We start from the raw sequence: 19,908 nt of genomic DNA, 5'->3' as shown, positions 1-19,908 counted from the left end.
CAATGTGTGAAAGCGAGGCGACAGGCGCAGTCTGGGGTGACGCTGGGAAGGAAATGTAGCCATATAGTAACAATAACAATGAGACCCCTCTCTTCAGCTGCCTCACCAGCCCTGACTGCACCTAACTGGAGGTCATGCTGCCCCTCTATTACCCCAGACCCACGTGCAGGTGCTCAGCCAGAACCACCATAGAATGGGTCCGCTTTCTGAAGATAATACTGCCATAGTGTTCTCGCATAATACCGCCATATAGATCACACACAATACTATCAAATAGATCACACAATACTGTCATACAGTTCTCACATAATACCACCATATAGATCACACATAATACCGCCAGTGTTCTCACATACCGCCATATAGATCACACATAATACTGCCAGTGTTCTCACATACCGCCATATAGATCACACATACCGCCAGTGTTCTCACATACCACCATATGCTTCTCACATAATACCGCCAGTGTTCTCACATACCACCATATAGATCACACATAATACCGCCAGTGTTCTCACATACCGCCATATAGATCACACATAATACCGCCAGTGTTCTCACATACCGCCATATAGATCACACATAATACCGCCAGTGTTCTCACATACCACCATATGCTTCTCACATAATACCGCCATATAGATCACCCATAATGCCGCCACATAGATCTCACATGTATTGTAAATAAAGACTCGGCCAGAATAAAGTCCTTTATTAATCTTTTTTATACCATACCGAACGCATAATCCTCGACTCCCTCATCTCCCACAACAAAAATAATAAACCACAATGGTGAAAGACACGCAGGGGGGAGAGGAGTGCATAGGAGAGGATTAGATACTGACTGCTGAGCCGTGTATCTAATCCTGTCCTGTGTGATACTGTGCTGCGCCGTGTATCTAATCCTATCTTGTGTGATACTGTACACAGGACAGGATTAGCTACACAAGACTAGATTAGCTACACAAGGCTAGATTAGCTACACAAGACTAGATTAGCAACACAGGACAGAGGCAGCAGTGGTAGATGGTATATAGAGGCAGGCAGCAGTGGTAGATGGTATATAGAGGCAGGCAGCAGTGGTATATAGGGGCTGGTAGCAGTGGTATATAGGGGCTGGTAGCAGTGGTATATAGGAGCAGGTAGCAGTGGTATATAGGGGCTAGTAGCAGTGGTATATAGGGGCTAGTAGCAGTGGTATATAGTGGCAGGTAGCAGTGGTATATAGGGGCTAGTAGCAGTGGTATATAGGAGCAGGTAGCAGTGGTATATAGGGGCCAGTAGCAGTGGTATATAGGGGCTAGTAGCAGTGGTATATAGGGGCAGGTAGCAGTGGTATATAGGAGCAGGTAGCAGTAATATATAGGGGCTAGTAGCAGTGGTATATAGGGGCTAGTAGCAGTGGTATATAGGGGCTAGTAGCAGTGGTATATAGGGGACAGGTAGCAGTGGTAGATGCATAAGAAAATAAAAACTCTGTACTTACCTTCAGTCCTCTCCCAGGAAGTGCTGAGTCATGTTCAGGGCAGAGCAGTGTGACGATCTCCCTGCTCTGCTCTGAACAGGTCGGCAGTGAGCAGTGATTGCAGCCTGTGCTGTAATACTAAGTACAGGCTGCAATCACAGCTCCTGGCTGCAGATACTCACCCCGACCCTCGCTCCCAGCAGCAGCTTCTCCCTGTCCCTGGCAGCTCCTGCTATGATCACACACACTGAGCTGTGTGTGCGATGACAGAGGAAAAAAACAAAATGGCCGCAATCTCCTCTCACAGCTGTGACGTAGCAGCCCAGGGGGCGTGCCCAAGTCACAGCTGAGAGGCAGGAGGAGCGGTCGGAGCCCGACTGTTGGCTCCTATGCCCATGGCTGCCGTAAGTGAGGTGTGCAAGTGTCGTGCCCAGACACTTACACCCACACTAATGAAAATGGCGGCCTCCAGTGGCAAAAGTAAAAATGAATAAATAAAAAAGTATTAAAGTACTACATTTACTTTTGTATTAAAAATAATTGATTATATAATCAATAATTATTACTACAAAAACTAAAATCACGGCACCCTCCCTTTAAGGTCAAAAGGGTTTTTTCGCTCTTTTCTGTAGAATGTAAGTTCTTATGGTCAGCAGGGTCTTCTGTCTCTCTCCCCTGTAGAGTGTAAGCTCTTATGGTTAGCAGGGTCTTCTCTCTCCCCTGTAGAGTGTAAGCTCTTATGGTTAGCAGGGTCTTCTCTCTCCCCTGTAGAGTGTAAGCTCTTATGGTTAGCAGGGTCTTCTCTCTCTCCTGTAGAGTGTAAGCTCTTATGGTCAACAGAGTCTTCTCTCCTGTAGAGTGTAAGCTTTTATGGTCAGCAGTCTTCTCTCCCCTGTAGAGTGTAAGCTCTTATGGTCAGCAGGGTCTTCTCTCTCTCCTGTAGAGTGTACGTTCTTATGGTCAGCAGGGTATTCTCTCTCTCCTGTAGTGTGTAAGCTTTTATGGTCAGCAGTCTTCTCTCCCCTGTAGAGTGTAAGTTCTTATGGTCAGCAGGGTCTTCTCTCTCTCCTGTAGAGTATAAGTTATTATGGTCAGTAGGGTCTTCTCTCTCCCGTAGAGAGTAAGCTCCTATGATCATCAGGATTCTCTCTTGGTCCTGTGGAGTATAAGCTCTTAAGGTCAGCAGGTACCACTCTGTCACCTGTAGATTGCAAACTCTTATGGTTAGCAGGGTCCTAGCTTTCTCTCACATGTAGATTGTAAGTTCTTATTGTCAGCGGGGTTCTGTCCCTTTCTCTCTCCTCTCCCCCACAAGTGTTTTTTTCTGAGCAATTACAAGTTTAGTTTTAGAAGGTTTTAGGAAACCATAAAAGCTTTTTACAAATTATTATGGCCTTGTAGTAAACTTGTCTGTGTATATTAAATTCCCAAGCCTTAAAGGTATTGTGCCAACTTGACTCACAAGAAAGGTATGCTAGAGCTGTAAGTGCTGTCAGACAACAGAGCCTTGTCTCTGCTAAATTATGTTTTCCATTGTGAGTGACGGCATAGTTACTAGACATAGCGAGAAGTAGCAAGTCTGACAAAATAATTGTAAAACTTAGTGGGATTTTAAGTTGATCCTTTTGCTGCTCTTTCAAACTAAGTATCTCAAAATTACACAGAAGAGGAGAAAGCAAGTCTCTCAAAAAAGATTCTTTCCTCAGTGACCAGAAGAATAACAGGGATGAAAATCACAAAAAAATAAAAGCTAGTGAGTAGGGCTGTGGTGTTACAAGGCTGCACTAAATAATATATGCAGCAGCCTTGCCATACAGATGTCCTAAGTATGTCTGTAGACTGCTTGAAAGGTATAATAGCAGGGCTCGGGGGAGTAATGGCTTATTTTATGGGCCCTTTGGCCTCTACAGGTACGATTGTAGCCGCTGCATCTCCTGTGATTACAAATCAAACAATAAACTAAAAAGAGGCAATTTGGATCTACCGTACTTAAACAATAAGATGTATAAAATAAATTGAGGGCGCTCCACAATTAACTTCTCAACATTAAGGTGTATCAAATATATATTTTATATATATATATATATATATATATATATATATATATATATATATATATATATATATATATATATATATATATATATATATATACACACACACATATACAGTTAGGGCCAGAAATATTTGGACAGTGACACAATTTTCGCGATTTGGGCTCTGCATGCCACCACATTGGATTTGAAATGAAACCTCTACAACAGAATTCAAGTGCAGATTGTAACGTTTAATTTGAAGGGTTGAACAAAAATATCTGATAGAAAATGTAGGAATTGTACACATTTCTTTACAAACACTACACATTTTAGGAGGTCAAAAGTAATTGGACAAATAAACATAACCCAAACAAAATATTTTTATTTTCAATATTTTGTTGCAAATCCTTTGGAGGCAATCACTGCCTTAAGTCTGGAACCCATGGACATCACCAAACGCTGGGTTTCCTCCTTCTTAATGCTTTGCCAGGCCTTTACAGCCGCAGCCTTCAGGTCTTGCTTGTTTGTGGGTCTTTCCGTCTTAAGTCTGGATTTGAGCAAGTGAAATGCATGCTCAATTGGGTTTAGATCTGGAGATTGACTTGGCCATTGCAGAATGTTCCACTTTTTGGCACTCATGAACTCCTGGGTAGCTTTGGCTGTATGCTTGGGGTCATTGTCCATCTGTACTATGAAGCGCCGTCCAATCAACTTTGCAGCATTTGGCTGAATCTGGGCTGAAAGTATATCCCGGTACACTTCAGAATTCATCCGGCTACTCTTGTCTGCTCTTATGTCATCAATAAACACAAGTGACCCAGTGCCATTGAAAGCCATGCATGCCCATGCCATCACGTTGCCTCCACCATGTTTTACAGAGGATGTGGTGTGCCTTGGATCATGTGCCGTTCCCTTTCTTCTCCAAACTTTTTTCTTCCCATCATTCTGGTACAGGTTGATCTTTGTCTCATCTGTCCATAGAATACTTTTCCAGAACTGAGCTGGCTTCTTGAGGTGTTTTTCTGCAAATTTAACTCTGACCTGTCTATTTTTGGTATTGATGAATGGTTTGCATCTAGATGTGAACCCTTTGTATTTACTGTCATGGAGTCTTCTCTTTACTGTTGACTTAGAGACAGATACACCTACTTCACTGAGAGTGTTCTGGACTTCAGTTGATGTTGTGAACGGGTTCTTCTTCACCAAATTAAGTATGCGGCGATCATCCACCACTGTTGTCATCCGTGGACGCCCAGGCCTTTTTGAGTTCCCAAGCTCACCAGTCAATTCCTTTTTTCTCAGAATGTACCCAACTGTTGATTTTGCTACTCCAAGCATATCTGCTATCTCTCTGATGGATTTTTTCTTTTTTTTCAGCCTCAGGATGTTCTGCTTCACCTCAATTGAGAGTTCCTTTGACCGCATGTTGTCTGCTCACAGCAACAGCTTCCAAATGCAAAACCACACACCTGGAATCCACCCCTGACCTTTTAACTACTTCATTGATTACAGGTTAACGAGGGAGACGCCTTCAGAGTAAATTGCAGCCCTTAGAGTCCATTGTCCAATTACTTTTGGTCCCTTGAAAAATAGGACGCTATGCATTACAGAGCTATGATTCCTAAACCCTTTCTCCGATTTGGATGTGGAAACTATCATATTGCAGCTGGGAGTGTGCACTTTCAGCCCATATTATATATATATAATTGTATTTCTGAACATGTTTTTGTAAACAGCTAAAATAACAAAACTTGTGTCACTGTCCAAATATTTCTGGCCCTAACTGTATGTATGTATGTATGTATGTATGTATGTATGTATGTATGTATGTATGTATATATATATATATATATATATATATATACATACATACATACATACATACATACATACATACATACATATATACACAGTCATGGCCAAAAGTATTGACACCCCTGCAATTCTGTCAGATAATACTCATTTTCTTCCTGAAAATGATTGCAAACACAAATTGTTTGGTATTATTATCTTCATTTAATTTGTCTTAAATGAAAAAACACAAAAAGAATTGTCCTAAAGCCAAATTGGATATAATTCCACACCAAACATAAAAAGGGGGTGGACAAAAGTATTGGCACTGTTCGAAAAATCATGTGATGCTTCTCTAATTTGTGTAATTAACAGCACCTGTAACTTACCTGTGGCACCTGACAGGTGTTGGCAATAACTAAATCACACTTGCAGCCAGTTGACATGGATTAAAGTTGACTCAACCTCTGTCCTGTGTCCTTGTGTGCACCACATTGAGCATGGAGAAAAGAAAGAAGACCAAATAACTGTCTGAGGACTTGAGAAACCAAATTGTGAGGAAGCATGAGCAATCTCAAGGCTACAAGTCCATCTCCAAAGACCTGAATGTTCCTGTGTCTACCGTGCGCAGTGTCATCAAGAAGTGTAAAGCCCATGGCACTGTGGCTAACCTCCTTAGATGTGGACGGAAAAGAAAAATTGACAAGAGATTTCAACGCAAGATTGTGCGGATGTTGGATAAAGAACCTCGACTAACATCCAAACAAGTTCAAGCTGCCCTGCAGTCCGAGGGTACAACAGTGTCAACCCGTACTATCCGTCGGTGTCTGAATGAAAAGGGACTGTATGGTAGGAGACCCAGGAAGACCCCACTTCTTACCCTGAGACATAAAAAAGCCAGGCTGGAGTTTGCCAAAACTTACCTGAAAAAGCCTAAAACGTTTTGGAAGCATGTTCTTTGGTCAGATGAGACAAAAGTAGAGCTTTTTGGGCAAAGGCATCAACATAAAGTTTACAGGAGAAAAAAAGAGGCATTCAAAGAAAAGAACATGGTCCCTACAGTCAAACATGGCGGAGGTTCCCTGATGTTTTGGGGTTGCTTTGCTGCCTCTGGCACTGGACTGCTTGACCGTGTGCATGGCATTATGAAGTCTGAAGACTACCAACAAATTTTGCAGCATAATGTAGGGCCCAGTGTGAGAAAGCTGGGTCTCTCTCAGAGGTCATGGGTCTTCCAGCAGGACAATGACCCAAAACACACTTCAAAAAGCACTAGAAAATGGTTTGAGAGAAAGCACTGGAGACTTCTAAGGTGGCCACCAATGAGTCCAGACCTGAATCCCATAGAACACCTGTGGAGAGATCTAAAAATGGAAGTTTGGAGAAGGCACCCTTCAAATATCAGGGACCTGGAGCAGTTTGCCAAAGAAGAATGGTCTAAAATTCCAGCAGAGCATTGTAAGAAACTCATTGATGGTTACCAGTAGCGGTTGGTCGCAGTTATTTTGGCTAAAGGTTGTGCAACCAAGTATTAGGCTGAGGGTGCCAATACTTTTGTCTGGCCCATTTTTGGAGTTTTGTGTGAAATTATCAATGTTTTGCTTTTTGCTTCATTCTCTTTTGTGTTTTTTCATTTAAGACAAATTAAATGAAGATAATACCAAAGAATTTGTGATTGCAATCATTTTCAGGAAGAAACTGAGTATTATCTGACAGAATTGCAGGGGTGTCAATACTTTTGGCCATGACTGTATATGTGTGTGTGTGTATACTAAAATGAAGTGCATAAATATTTGTGATGGGGGACTAGTGACCTTACGAGATGACCAGGGTGCCAGCATTTGAAGTTCACTGAGCTCTGTACCAGCTGTCATGGAGGACCGACATTCTGGATCAGGGTAGTGCACATCTTTGTGTAGCTTCATAGCACACAACCCAATAAGTTACTCTTTATCAACCAAGCAATGCAAGAGAAAAACTAAGAAACACCCCCATATTTGTCACATGTATGCATGAAATAATCATATGACGGTAGATCTGTCTTCAGACTACATGAGAAAGCACAGTGTTCAGAACAGATCTGCTCTCCTAAAAGCCAAAACAATGCAAGGAAACATTACACTATTCGGCTATTGGGAGCCATAGCAGAATACAACAAAAACAGCTTATGAGTTTGGTGTATCCACTCAGTGATGAATGACAGCTGGCTGCCGGTATCTGCATGTAACACATAAAATGTGGTTATAGTCTATTCTATAATCACCATTATAGCCAAATGGAACAATATTTTTGGTACCAAACTGGATAACCAGGGGTGTACAAAGAAATCCCGGGAACCCGTAGCAGAAATCCTAATTAAGCCCCCTCCTCCATATCACAAGTTAAAAACATTTGGCGGCGTAGGTAGGGTCAAAGCCTATTTCCGCAGTCACAGAAGGGTATACCGCCCACCTTTAGAGACAAAGACGTACAGTACAGACCAAAAGTTTGGACACACCTTCTCATTTAAAGATTTTTCTGTATTTTCATGACTATGAAAATTGTACATTCACACTGAAGGCATCAAAACTATGAATTAACACGTGTGGAATTATATACTTAAAAAAGTATGAAACAACTGAAATATGTCTTATATTCTAGATTCTTCAAAGTAGCCACCTTTTGCTTTGATGACTGCATTGCACACTCTTGGCATTCTCTTGGTGAGCTTCAAGAGGTAGTCACCGGGAATGGTCTTCCAACAATCTTGAATGGAGTTCCCAGAGATGCTTAGCACTTGTTGGTCCTTTTGCCTTCACTCTGCGGTCCAGCACACCCCAAACCATCTCGATTGGGTTCAGGTCTGGTGACTGTGGAGGCCAGGTCATCTGGCGTAGCACCCCATCACTCTCCTTCTTGGTCAAATAGCCCTTACACAGCCTGGAGGTGTGTTTGGGGTCATTGTCCTGTTGAAAAATAAATGATGGTCCAACTAAACGCAAACCGGATGGAATAGCATGCCGCTGCAAGATGCTGTGGTAGCTATGCTGGTTCAGTATGCTTTCAATTTTGAATAAATCCCCAACAGTGTTACCAGCAAAGCACCCCCACACCATCACACCTCCTCCTCCATGCTTCACGGTGGGAACCAGGCATGTAGAGTCCATCCGTTCACCTTTTCTGCGTTGCACAAAGACACAGTGGTTGGAACCAAAGATCTCAAATTTGGACTCATCAGACCACAGCACAGATTTCCACTGGTCTAATGTCCATTCCTTGTGTTCTTTAGCCCAAACAAGTCGCTTCTGCTTGTTGCCTGTCCTTAGCAGTGGTTTCCTAGCAGCTATTTTACCATGAAGGCCTGCTGCACAAAGTCTCCTCTTAACAGTTGTTGTAGAGATGTGTCTGCTGCTAGAACTCTGTGTGGCATTGACCTGGTCTCTAATCTGAGCTGTTGTTAACCTGCAAATTCTGAGGCTGGTGACTTGGATAAACTTATCCTCCAAAGCAGAGGTGACTCTTGGTCTTCCTTTACTGGGGCGGTCTTCATGTGAGCCAGTTTCTTTGTAGCGCTTGATGGTTATTGTCACTGCACTTGGGGACACTTTCAAAGTTTTCCCAATTTTTCTGACTGACTGACCTTCATTTCTTAACATAATGATGGCCACTCGTTTTTCTTTACTTAGAATTTGTATTATGGCAAGAAAAAAGCAGCTAACAGTCTATTCAGTAGGACTATCACAACGGATGGTCCCAACACCATTTATAAGTCAAGGAATCCCACTTATTAAACCTGACAGAGCACACCTGTGAAGTGAAAATCATTCCCGGTGACTACCTCTTGAAGCTCATCAAGAGAATGCCAAGAGTGTGCAAAGCAGTCATCAAAGCAAAAGGTGGCTACTCTGAAGAACCTAGAATACAAGACATAATTTCAGTTGTTTCACACTTTTTTGTTACATCTAACTCCACATGCGTTAATTCATAGTTTTGATGCCTTCAGTGTGAATGTACAATTTTCATAGTCCTGAAAATACAGAAAAATCTTTAAAGGAGGTGTGTCCAAACTTTTGGTCTGTACTGTATATTGCAGGGCGTACACAATAATTGTGCCCCTACAGCATTTGCTTACTGTTTTAACCAACTATCATACCCTTGTCACGGTCCCCATGGAGTAAGGGGGTCACCAAAAGTGCCCCACGATAGTGAATTTATCCCAAAAGCACAGTATGGTGACCCCTGATTAGTATGAAGCCATAAAACACTGATATCCCTATAATGAGTCCCGGCATGCAGTATGATAACCGGCACACAGTATGATGCTAAGCAAAGTCCGTCAACACACAGTATGATGCCCCACCAGCTACCCTACATGCAGTATGATGGCTTTAAAGCCCCTCTATACATAGTATGATAGTCCCACAGTTCGGCTATATTCAGACAACAGCTCCGCTATATGCAATATGATAGCCCTACTCTCCCCTATACACAATATGAAGGCCTCAAAGCCTACCTACATGAAGTATGATGGCCCCACTGCCCTCTGTATACAATATGACAGCCAAACCATTTGAAAGTATGATGTTCCCATAGCCCTGTACATGGTATAATAGCCCCATAGTCCCCTATAAACAGCATGATGGCTCCACAGCCCTTATACAAGGTATGATGGACCCTTAGTCTCAAATAAAAAGCATGATGGTCTGTACAACACCTTTACACACATTATGATGGCCCACCAGCCTTGCATTCCACAGTATGATGGTCCCACAGCCCCTTATACACAGTGAGATGACCCGACAGCCCCTTTTACAGAGTATTATGACAACCACAACTCCTATACTACAGAGTATTATGTCCCAGTAATCCCCTATACCCAATATGTTGAGCTACATAGTCTCTATACATAGTATAATGGCCTACACAGCTCTTTATACACAGTTATGGGGCAATCATACTACCTATACACAGTGGTGTCCCCATAGCCCAGCCCCCTAAACACATTATGAGCCCCTTACGAAATACAAACTATCCGCTTTCCCCTGATGCACTGATCCACTCTGTGCAGCTTATGTACCAAGTCTCCGCTCAACAGGTGTGATCTAGTGATGTCATCATGCCTGCTGCATCAGGTTTCGCAGGCTGAATGTTGGAGGAGGGATTGTATTCATCTGCAGATACCATTGGACTTGAACTCTAGAGCCACCAATTTGAAATGGCACTGGAGTTCAAGTCCTCTACCCCTCAGAAAAGGCAATTTGCCTAATTAATTTCTCAGAGGAGCATGTATCGCGTATAAGTCGGCTCACTCTGACATGCTAGGCCTGGCATGTCACTCTCCACAAGGAGAAATGTTACCCCTAAGATCTCATGAAGATATAATTTATATCCAGATGCATAGGGTGATGGGAAAAAGCCACATTTGACACCAGGCGCCCCAGACTGACAGGCCTTCTAATGATCTGCTGCTATGGGAGGCTCTTCATTGTCAATAACATATAGAGTACAGCACAGTCTAATGAAAGATCCAACTAAGGTAGCAAAAGAAGCTTGAACTTAACTTTCTACCTAAGTTTTCATCTTTAGAACACCCTAGAATTGCTTGCAGTTCCATACGGGTCCAGGCCCTGAGATATCTACCGATAGATTAATAGACCCCCAACTAGTGTGCTGCTCAGGAGACTGAAAAAGACCATTCCTGTCTGAGCGCACACAGAGATCAAAATATGGATTCAACAGAAAGTGCAAGCTACAAGACTAACGCTTTATACTAAATCTGTATCACGGTCTGTGTGTACTGTAAAAAATATACAAAGAAAGCAAAAACAAGACAGTACCTGTGGTAGCTCGCACATGCCCCTTGCATTTTGTGGGGTAACTTTAGCTTCTTAATCTCTCTACATGACTGCCTACCATTTGTATCTGTAATATAGTATCTTATTGTAACGTTTATTTCATCCTATGCTACTATAGGAGTCTATGCAACCTGCAAAGTGTGCAAGAGAAACAAAAACCAAAGAAGTCTAAAAAGGTCCAAAATTGGATAGTTTATGAGGTCTAAAGCTTCCAACTGAATAGTTAAATGCTAACTAGTCAGGGGTGCCTATACATGGGAAGCTGCAGCAGTTGGGTAGCACACAAATGAGGCAAATGTCTTCATCTTAAAAATAAAGCAATTAGCACTGACACTAATTCCATAGCAGTCAGTGGCTACTGGTAGAGCTTATTTATCCCTAATTAGAGGTCCCCTTCTCTCAGTGTAGGATGCCATATGAAGATACCTCAGTATGACATGGTTAATTCCCACAGCTCCTAAAAGCTACGATTAGCCAGGAACAGTTGTGTGGGGGTGGAATGGCAGCAATATGCCACTGTCATGTATTACCATTAAAATAAGCACTGCAGGCGGCTTGTTCATAAGCAATGAATTGATGAGATGAACAATACTTAAAAGTATGACGGGTTCTCGAGAGCTACGAGCCTCAGTAGCCTTGGATCTAGTACAGAGGGACAACCTCAGAAGCCTGTTGCAACCATTGGTATATGTCAGGAGGGCAATTGCAAACCACAGTGAATGTTGCACTCAAGGGTGTAAAAGAACAAAATAAAGTCTGAATGTTAAGTCAAGGCAAAGTTACAATGTAATCTTCCAGGTCAAACAGCACAGGTTTAGAGTAATACTAAAAGCTGCTATAAAACCAATGGAAAAGAAAAAACTCCAACAAAAATAAACAGGGTAAAAGTACAAATAAGCATCAGATCAGGTAACACTGTAGCTTTTAGGTCAAGACATCTTCAGTTTTCAGTATGGGGTTTGTTACCCACTATCAGGGCCGTATTTGCCACTAGGCACGTGAGGGCACGTGCCTAGGGCGGGGACAATGCAGGGGGCGGCACCTGAGCAAGGTTGTTTTTTTTTTTGTTTTTTTTTAAAGCTGGGTCACCTCCCGAACGACCCCACCCCCCCCGCCCCAACTGGCCGCCACGGTAAGGCACAGAGCCTAGAGGGGGTAACAGCGCTGATCCTGGAGGAGCGATGTGCTGAGCAGAGAGGAGCAACGCTGCATGAGGGGCGGCCGCTCTGTGCCTTACCGTGGCGCTCTACATTCTCATGTGGTCCGATCCTCCAGCACACTGCAGCTGAAGTATGTCTACTTCTGTCTGACGCTCATCCATGCATTGTAGCTTCTATATCCAGTCAATGTCAAAGAAATGCTCTGACGAAGGTCCGGTGTGGACCGAAAACGTTTTGCAGTTTTGTTTGTCTGGATGCATCAATAAATTAAGAAGCTTTTTCTTCTCACATTGAGTGCCAAGTTTTATTCATCTTTATTCTACGGGGTGGACACCCTACTTGAGCACCACCAACCCCTACATCGATCGAGTGCCGTGTTTTCTAATTGTATCCTGAGCATCATGTGTGGCCATTATACAGTATGGAGCATCATGTGTGGCCGTTATACAGTATGGAGCATTGTGTGGCCATTATACAGTATTGAGCATCATGTGGAGCCATTATACAGTATGGAGCATTGTGTGGCCATTATACAGGATGGAGCATCATGTGTGGCCATTATACAGGATGGAGCATCATGTGTGGCCATTATACAGTATGGAGCATCATGTGTGGCCATTATACAGTATGGAGCATTGTGTGGCCATTATACAGTATGGAGCATCATGTGTGGCCGTTATACAGTATTGAGCATCATGTGTGGCCATTATACAGTATGGAGCAGTGTGTGGCCATTATACAGTATGGAGCATCATGTGTGGCCATTATACAGTATGGAGCATCATGTGTGGCCATTATACAGTATGGAGCAGTGTGTGGCCATTATACAGTATGGAGCATCATGTGTGGCCATTATACAGTATGGAGCATCATGTGTGGCCATTATACAGTATGGAGCAGTGTGTGGCCATTATACAGTATGGAGCATCATGTGTGGCCGTTATACAGGATGGAGCATCATGTGTGGCCGTTATACAGTATGGAGCATCATGTGCTGCCAATATACAGTATGGATCATCATGTGAGGTCATTATACAGTATTGAGCATCATGTGTGGTCATTATACAGTATGGAGCATCACGTGCGGCCATTATACAGTATGGAGCATTGTGTGGCCATTATACAGGATGGAGCATCATGTGTGGCCGTTATACAGGATGGAGCATCATGTGTGGCCGTTATACAGGATGGAGCATCATGTGGCCGTTATACAGGATGGAGCATCATGTGTGGCCATTATACAGGATGGAGCATCATGTGTGGCCGTTATACAGGATGGAGCATCATGTGGCCGTTATACAGGATGGAGCATCATGTGTGGCCGTTATACAGGATGGAGCATCATGTGTGGCCAATGGCCATTATACAGTATTGAGCATCATGTGTGGCCATTATACAGTATGGAGCACTGTGTGGCCATATTTTTTTTGTTTATAATTATTGTATATAAAACAGTGTGATCAGCAGTGCTAAATGGCTGTGGTTGGGACGTGGATATGGGTTTGACTAGTTGTGAAATGGGTGTGGTCAGAGGTGTGGCCTAAAATTTGCCGCGGCGCACTACATGCGCCGCAAACTTCATAACTCCTTCCCTTTTTCAAAAGTTGGGGGGTATGGTACCGCATTTGCCAGATCATGGCAAGTGCCGCAAATCTCATAGGGAATGAATGAGGTTGAACGCAGTGTTGCCGTAAGTGATCCGGTACGCGGCAGATGCAGAAAAACTGCCGATCTGATGCAAAAGGCGACTGCCGATAGTGTCTTACTCACCAAAGTGGGAGGCAGCACTAAAAGTGCCTAGGGCAGCAGAAACTCTAAATACGGCCCTGCCCACTATATTCGCTTGACCACATAAATGGCAACATCTAATTAGCTACAAGCCATTATGAAGGATAGCAAAAATCCAGGTCAGTTAGGCCTCATTCAGACAGTTCTTCAAATAAGAGTTTGACATAATTGTCCGAACTAATAAAATATGTAATTATTTATCCCAGGCGATGAATGCCTAATAGTGATGAGCGAACCTGTTCAAATAAGTTGTTATTCGAGCATGCTCGTGTTCCAAGGCTGGTTGGAAAAGCAGAATGTCATTGGAATCAATGGGAGTAGAAATGAGCTAATATGTTCAGAACCGATCATCAAACAAATTCGGCATGAATAGGGTACCAATATGGCAGGAATATGGCAAATTCAGATTCAGCGACCGACTCAGAACATATTCGCTCAACTCTACATATGGGTAGTCTCCTTCTCCATGTTGTGGACTTGACTTGTGGTTCTAATGCTGAGAGGTTCCTGAGAGAACAGAACTATTATTTAAGGAGTTTTGCTTTGGTAGGGACAATAAAGTGCACCAATGGTTTCTGTATGTGCGCCAACATCTACAGAAACTGGGCCCCATCGTTGTACCGTGTTACTTCCACTGCTGCAACCATTTCGGTGTTAAATGTTATTTGTTAGGAGTGTGTTTGTGGTCACTTAAAGAGAAAGAGCCATCCTTTCAAGGGTCACATGTCTGTTGTATTTGTGTGATAAAATCTGTTTGCTGTTCCATACGGCATGTCCTTTTACACGTTTTAGCCCCGAAACAGTAAACCTGTTGGAATATTTTAATCTCATTTCTTGTGAGTGTGTACGGAGCGTGGACTGGGTTTCCCAAGCCGACCCCTGGAAGAAGAGGCTGACCCTCCTGCATTCCACAACAGCTCCCAGCAACATTCAGGAGCAGGCATTGCACCATAATGAGGAGAGAACTACAAGAACACCCCCTGCCAAAGAAGGTGGCTTAAAGGGGTGTTACACTTAAAGGGATCATTTTAGATCTTAAGCAGCAACAACTAAATAGAGTGAAATAAGCTTACAGTAGGCAGCAAACTCTGGCTGCTGCTCTAAATTCTGACTGCAGAAAATCTAATGGAAATATTAATTACAGTGATCCTCATTGCTGGCAAAGATGAATTTTGGCGAGTGGGGAGTGTCATTGTTGCCATTGATGACACTCATGAGAACAGTGCACTAGGCAGCAATAGCTATTGTCCATGTCTCTACTATGAGAGCCAATTGCATGTTGTGCCGCTGTTCATTTTTATGTAGGCATGACTGATAAAAAACAGTAACAGAACACCAACAACAGAACACCATCATGTATCCTTCATCTCCCGTCTTTATAGTGGGCAGTTGTTCAGAAATCAGTGAGCTGCGGACAGTGTAAACAGGACTTCATATGGATACAACGCTAGAGTTTCTGTATGATAAACACGGCTTCAGACTTCTTTAAAGGCCGTGACCAAAGTTCAAGGGACCGAAACCTTGACCATTTTTATGATCTGTGGTATATCATTTTTCTTTTCACTTCTCAAGAAATTAACATTATATTCTAAATAATCAGGCGCTGTTATCTATTGCTTTTTTGAGAAAATGTTTCCACCACTTGAAAGCCAACTTATCTTTCTCTTTAATCAATTAATCTAGTGACTGATACCATTCAATTCAAGAAGGAACATGACATTTATCACGTGCCTTCATAGCAAGAAGACTCATACCAACAGAGTCTAAAGGTACCGTCACATTTAGCGACGCTCCAGCGATATAGACAACGAGCCGACCTAAACTAGATCGCTGGAGCGTCGCTGTTTAGGTCGCTGTAGAGATGTCAAACACAGTAACTCCAGAACGATGCAGGAGCGATCCAGTGACGTAACGGCGACTCACTTATCGTTCTCGTTGGTTGTTAGCTCCGTGAAAAAACATTGCCACCATCGTTGCTTTCGCTGTCAAACATGACGATACACGCCGACCTGACGACCAAATAAAGTTCTGGACTTCTAGTTCCGACCAGCGATGGCACAGCGGGATCCAGATCGCTGCTGCATGTCAAACACAACGAGATCGCTATCCAGGACGCTGCAACGTCACGGATCGTTGTCGTTCTCGCTGCAAAGTTGCTCAGTGAGAAGGTACCTTAAATAGACCTGCCTCAGGTGCAAAGGTCCCTATCCATTTAGAAGCACCAACAATCAGTAAATAATCCCAACAATTAGCCCATCTAAACAGGCTGGCAACCTGACAAATGAGCAAAATGCTGGTTCTCCGAGTGCAATGATTTTTATTCCAGCATCAAAATCATCATTATCGGCAGCACATTGTCTCGTATAAACAAGTGATGTGCTGCAGATAACATGATATTCTATACATAGGGGTCATAGTAATGTAGAATCTTCATCAGGCCAGTGCACGACCTCCAACCGACTTATATTGGTGGTTGGTTAATAATTCTGTACAAATCTGAGAATATTAAAGCATGTGACACCAGACTCTATGCTCCTAATAAGAAATATATACAGTTCCAACGCGAGGATTCTGGTGGAACTTGTACAGTTGTTTGGCTCAGTATAAAGGAGTCATATAGGCTCGGTGCACAAATCTGCAAAATAATTTTCTGCAATAAAACTGCCGGCGATTCCATTCTTATCATAATATAAAAATATTAATAAAATAATGAATAAACTTAAAGTTTACTTACAAGTCAAAGACTAAGTAATGGTACCCTTCTTCTGATATGCTGTCATGAAGTCGAACTGAAATGAAAAAAAAAATTAGATGAACATAGTATTTTTTAATTTTGATATATAATGTTAAGTTGCTACTACTAATAAGCTGGGGGCCTGTTCTGAGTCAGACTTTATTCATATGCAATTTCATGTATGCAGCAGGAAATTTCCCGGCGGATATAGATATTGATTCTTCTTTGTGATTATACAATGACACACTTAAGATGCATACATCTAACAGTCTCTATACAGATAAGACTAACTAACATTACCTACCAATATTAATGGGTTCAGTCAATAGTCTCATGTGTATGGTGACACAAAACTCTCCACCAACAAATTTTGTTACAAGAGATTTCAGACTTCCAATCCTTTTGTTCTTTTGAAGGCAACCTGCCGCCGGAGATGTCAGGCAGCAACTCACTCAGAGAGGACAGGAGCGCCCATCAAAGCAAGCGCTCCTATGTATGGGAGTGTCAGCCATGTAAACTTTATTTCTAATACCTCAGGATTGGGGAACCTCCAGCTTGTGGTCCATCCTTTTGTCTGGCCCACCGCCAGATTCCCAGGGCAATAGTGCTTGGGCTGGCGTCCCCGTTTTGCCATTCCTTTAATCACTCCTTACACTACTGAATGTTGTGGCACATGCAATGAAGGATTACATCCTGACACTGGCCAGTACCAGCATTAGTATATCCTTTCTGGGTGGAGTCATTGCACTCTGCGCTCCCTTCCTCTGCAATGAAGACAGCGGCCCCGGCATCCCATATGTGATGTTCCAGCCCTAGCATATCCTATGTGTAATGTGGCTGCTCCAGGACAAGCATCTCTTAAGTAATATGTGTGTTTCAGCCCCAACATCTATGTGATGCACATGTTCCAGCGTCTCCTATGTGATGCATATGCTGCAGCTTCAGCGTCTCTTATGTGATGTATACGCTTCAGTCACAGCATCTCCTGTCTGATTGTATATGCTCCAGCATCAGTGTCTCCACTGTGATATATACATGCCAGCCCAAGCGTAGACTATGTGATGCATATATAGCAGGCTCAGCTTATCCCATGTCATGTATACAGCAGTTTCAGTATCCATTTTATGTATATGCAGCAGTCTTGGTGTCTCCTATTTGATTTATGTACAGCAGTCTCCGTGTATACCAGGGGTGTCAAACTGCATTCCTCGAGGGCCGCAAACCATGCGTGTTTTCAAGATCTCCTTAGCTTTGCACAAGGTGCTGTAATCATTATGTGTGTAGGTGATTAAATTATCACCTGTGCAGTACAAGGAAATCCTGAAAACATGACCTGTTTGCAGCCCTTGAGGATTGCAGTTTGACACCACTGGTGTATACTATGTGATGTATACCAACAGTCTCGGTGTCTCCTATGTGTTGTATATACAACAGTCTTGGTGTCTGATTTATTTACATCAGTCTCTACCTCCTATGTGATGTATATACAGTAGCGGTGGTGTCTCCTATGTGATATACACAGCAGTCTCAATGTTTCCCATGTGCGATATATACAACAATCTGTGTCTCTTATGAGATGTATACATCAGTCTCAGTGTCTATGTGATGTATACATCAGTCTCAGTGTCTCCTATGTGATGTACAGTAAGTATACAACAGTCTCAGTGTCTCCTAGGTTATGTATACACAGCACTCTCGGTATGTCCTATGTAATGTATTCAGCAGACCTCCCACTGCCTGAGTTCTATAAATGTAATGTGAGCAGTGATGAATTTCCCCCTTTGAGGGGACATGAAGTGAAATATACATGCATGTTCAAAATAACTACTGCAACAATCAGTTCTTTACAAGACTTACTGCAAAGAGCTGACTGCGCCCCAGACCAATGCAAACCTGAAAAAGCAGTTTTTTGTAGCAACACCATCAATACCACCTAACATCACAGCATTGTCAAAGAGAAGCAGCTTCAGCCATCACATTAGGGGGTGGGTTAATGGTTTGATCAAATATAAACAACCACATAGAAAAAAAGGTGGAAACGTTCACAAAGTACACAACATAGAAAAAGCTTTATTATTAAAATCTACATATACAGGCAAAAGACAAGGGCAGAGCTGGGTAAAGTGGCAAAGCACACTTACAACATACGAGGTAGGAGGGCACACATGATACTAGACGGTCACCAGCGCAAGTGCGCAGCCCAATCAGCATAATCGGTAAAATAACAGCGACATGTTAGGGTGACCTTACCTAATAGCGTATCGACCAGACACGTGTGAGCTCCCACCCTCCCCGACGCGCGTTTCGGAAGTGTAACACTTCCTTCCTCAGGGGGCGCCCCCTGAGGAAGGAAGTGTTACACTTCCGAAACGCGCGTCGGGGAGGGTGGGAGATCACACGTGTCTGGTCGATACGCTATTAGGTAAGGTCACCCTAACATGTCGCTATGTTATTTTACCGATTATGCTGATTGGGCTGCGCACTTGCGCTGGTGACCGTCTAGTATCATGTGTGCCCTCCTACCTCGTATGTTGTAAGTGTGCTGTGCCACTTTACCCGGCTCTGCCCTTGTCTTTTGCCTGTATATGTAGATTTTAATAATAAAGCTTTTTCTATGTTGTGTACTTTGTGGACATTTCCACCTTTTTTTCTATGTGGTTGTTTATAAGTAAGGTTTGGTGGGTCCTGTTAGTCCCAGTACCTGTTTGTGGGGGCCTCGCATTCACTATGTGTGATTAATCTCTTTCCCATCATTATGAGGTGTTCCTCCAACCTGGTGCGTTTTTCAGTCTGTTACTATTTGATCAAATATAGCAGGATCATTTTCAAGGTGATCATTTTCTAAGGGCCCAGACTGGTGTTATAAATAGCCAAGTGGCCCTTTGGAAAAAAAAAAATGGTTTCCCAGTCATGTAATTCTTAGCTACACAAAAAGAGCACTTGTCACCCTGATGCTCCTTTAGGTGCATGCTCACAAAAAAAGAATCATTGCTCCTAAAATATGCAGCACTACTATTTCTGCAGCACACTTTATTAAATATTTAGCGACTACTGGACTCTCGAAAAAAGAACCAATTAAGTTTCTAGTGTGATATCT

At 42.8% G+C, this 19,908-nt stretch overlaps 1 protein-coding gene across 11 annotated transcripts in view; it reads right to left on the bottom strand.

Annotated features, from left to right (window-relative positions):
* Positions 1-19,908, bottom strand: part of CAMK2D (calcium/calmodulin dependent protein kinase II delta) — a 286,176-nt gene that overhangs the window by 139,008 nt on the left and 127,260 nt on the right. For all 11 annotated transcript variants that reach the window (XM_069743769.1, XM_069743771.1, XM_069743777.1 and 8 more), the window contains exon 4: positions 16,812-16,866. In XM_069743769.1, coding sequence (XP_069599870.1) covers positions 16,812-16,866 — 55 coding nt within the window. The remainder of the gene's footprint in view (positions 1-16,811; positions 16,867-19,908) is intronic.

The sequence above is a fragment of the Ranitomeya imitator genome, chromosome 1 (assembly GCF_032444005.1).
Source record: "Ranitomeya imitator isolate aRanImi1 chromosome 1, aRanImi1.pri, whole genome shotgun sequence".
NCBI classification, from domain to species: Eukaryota; Metazoa; Chordata; class Amphibia; order Anura; family Dendrobatidae; genus Ranitomeya; species Ranitomeya imitator.
The sequence above is the reverse complement of the archived record's forward strand: the minus strand, read 5'-3'. Positions and strand labels throughout refer to the sequence as shown.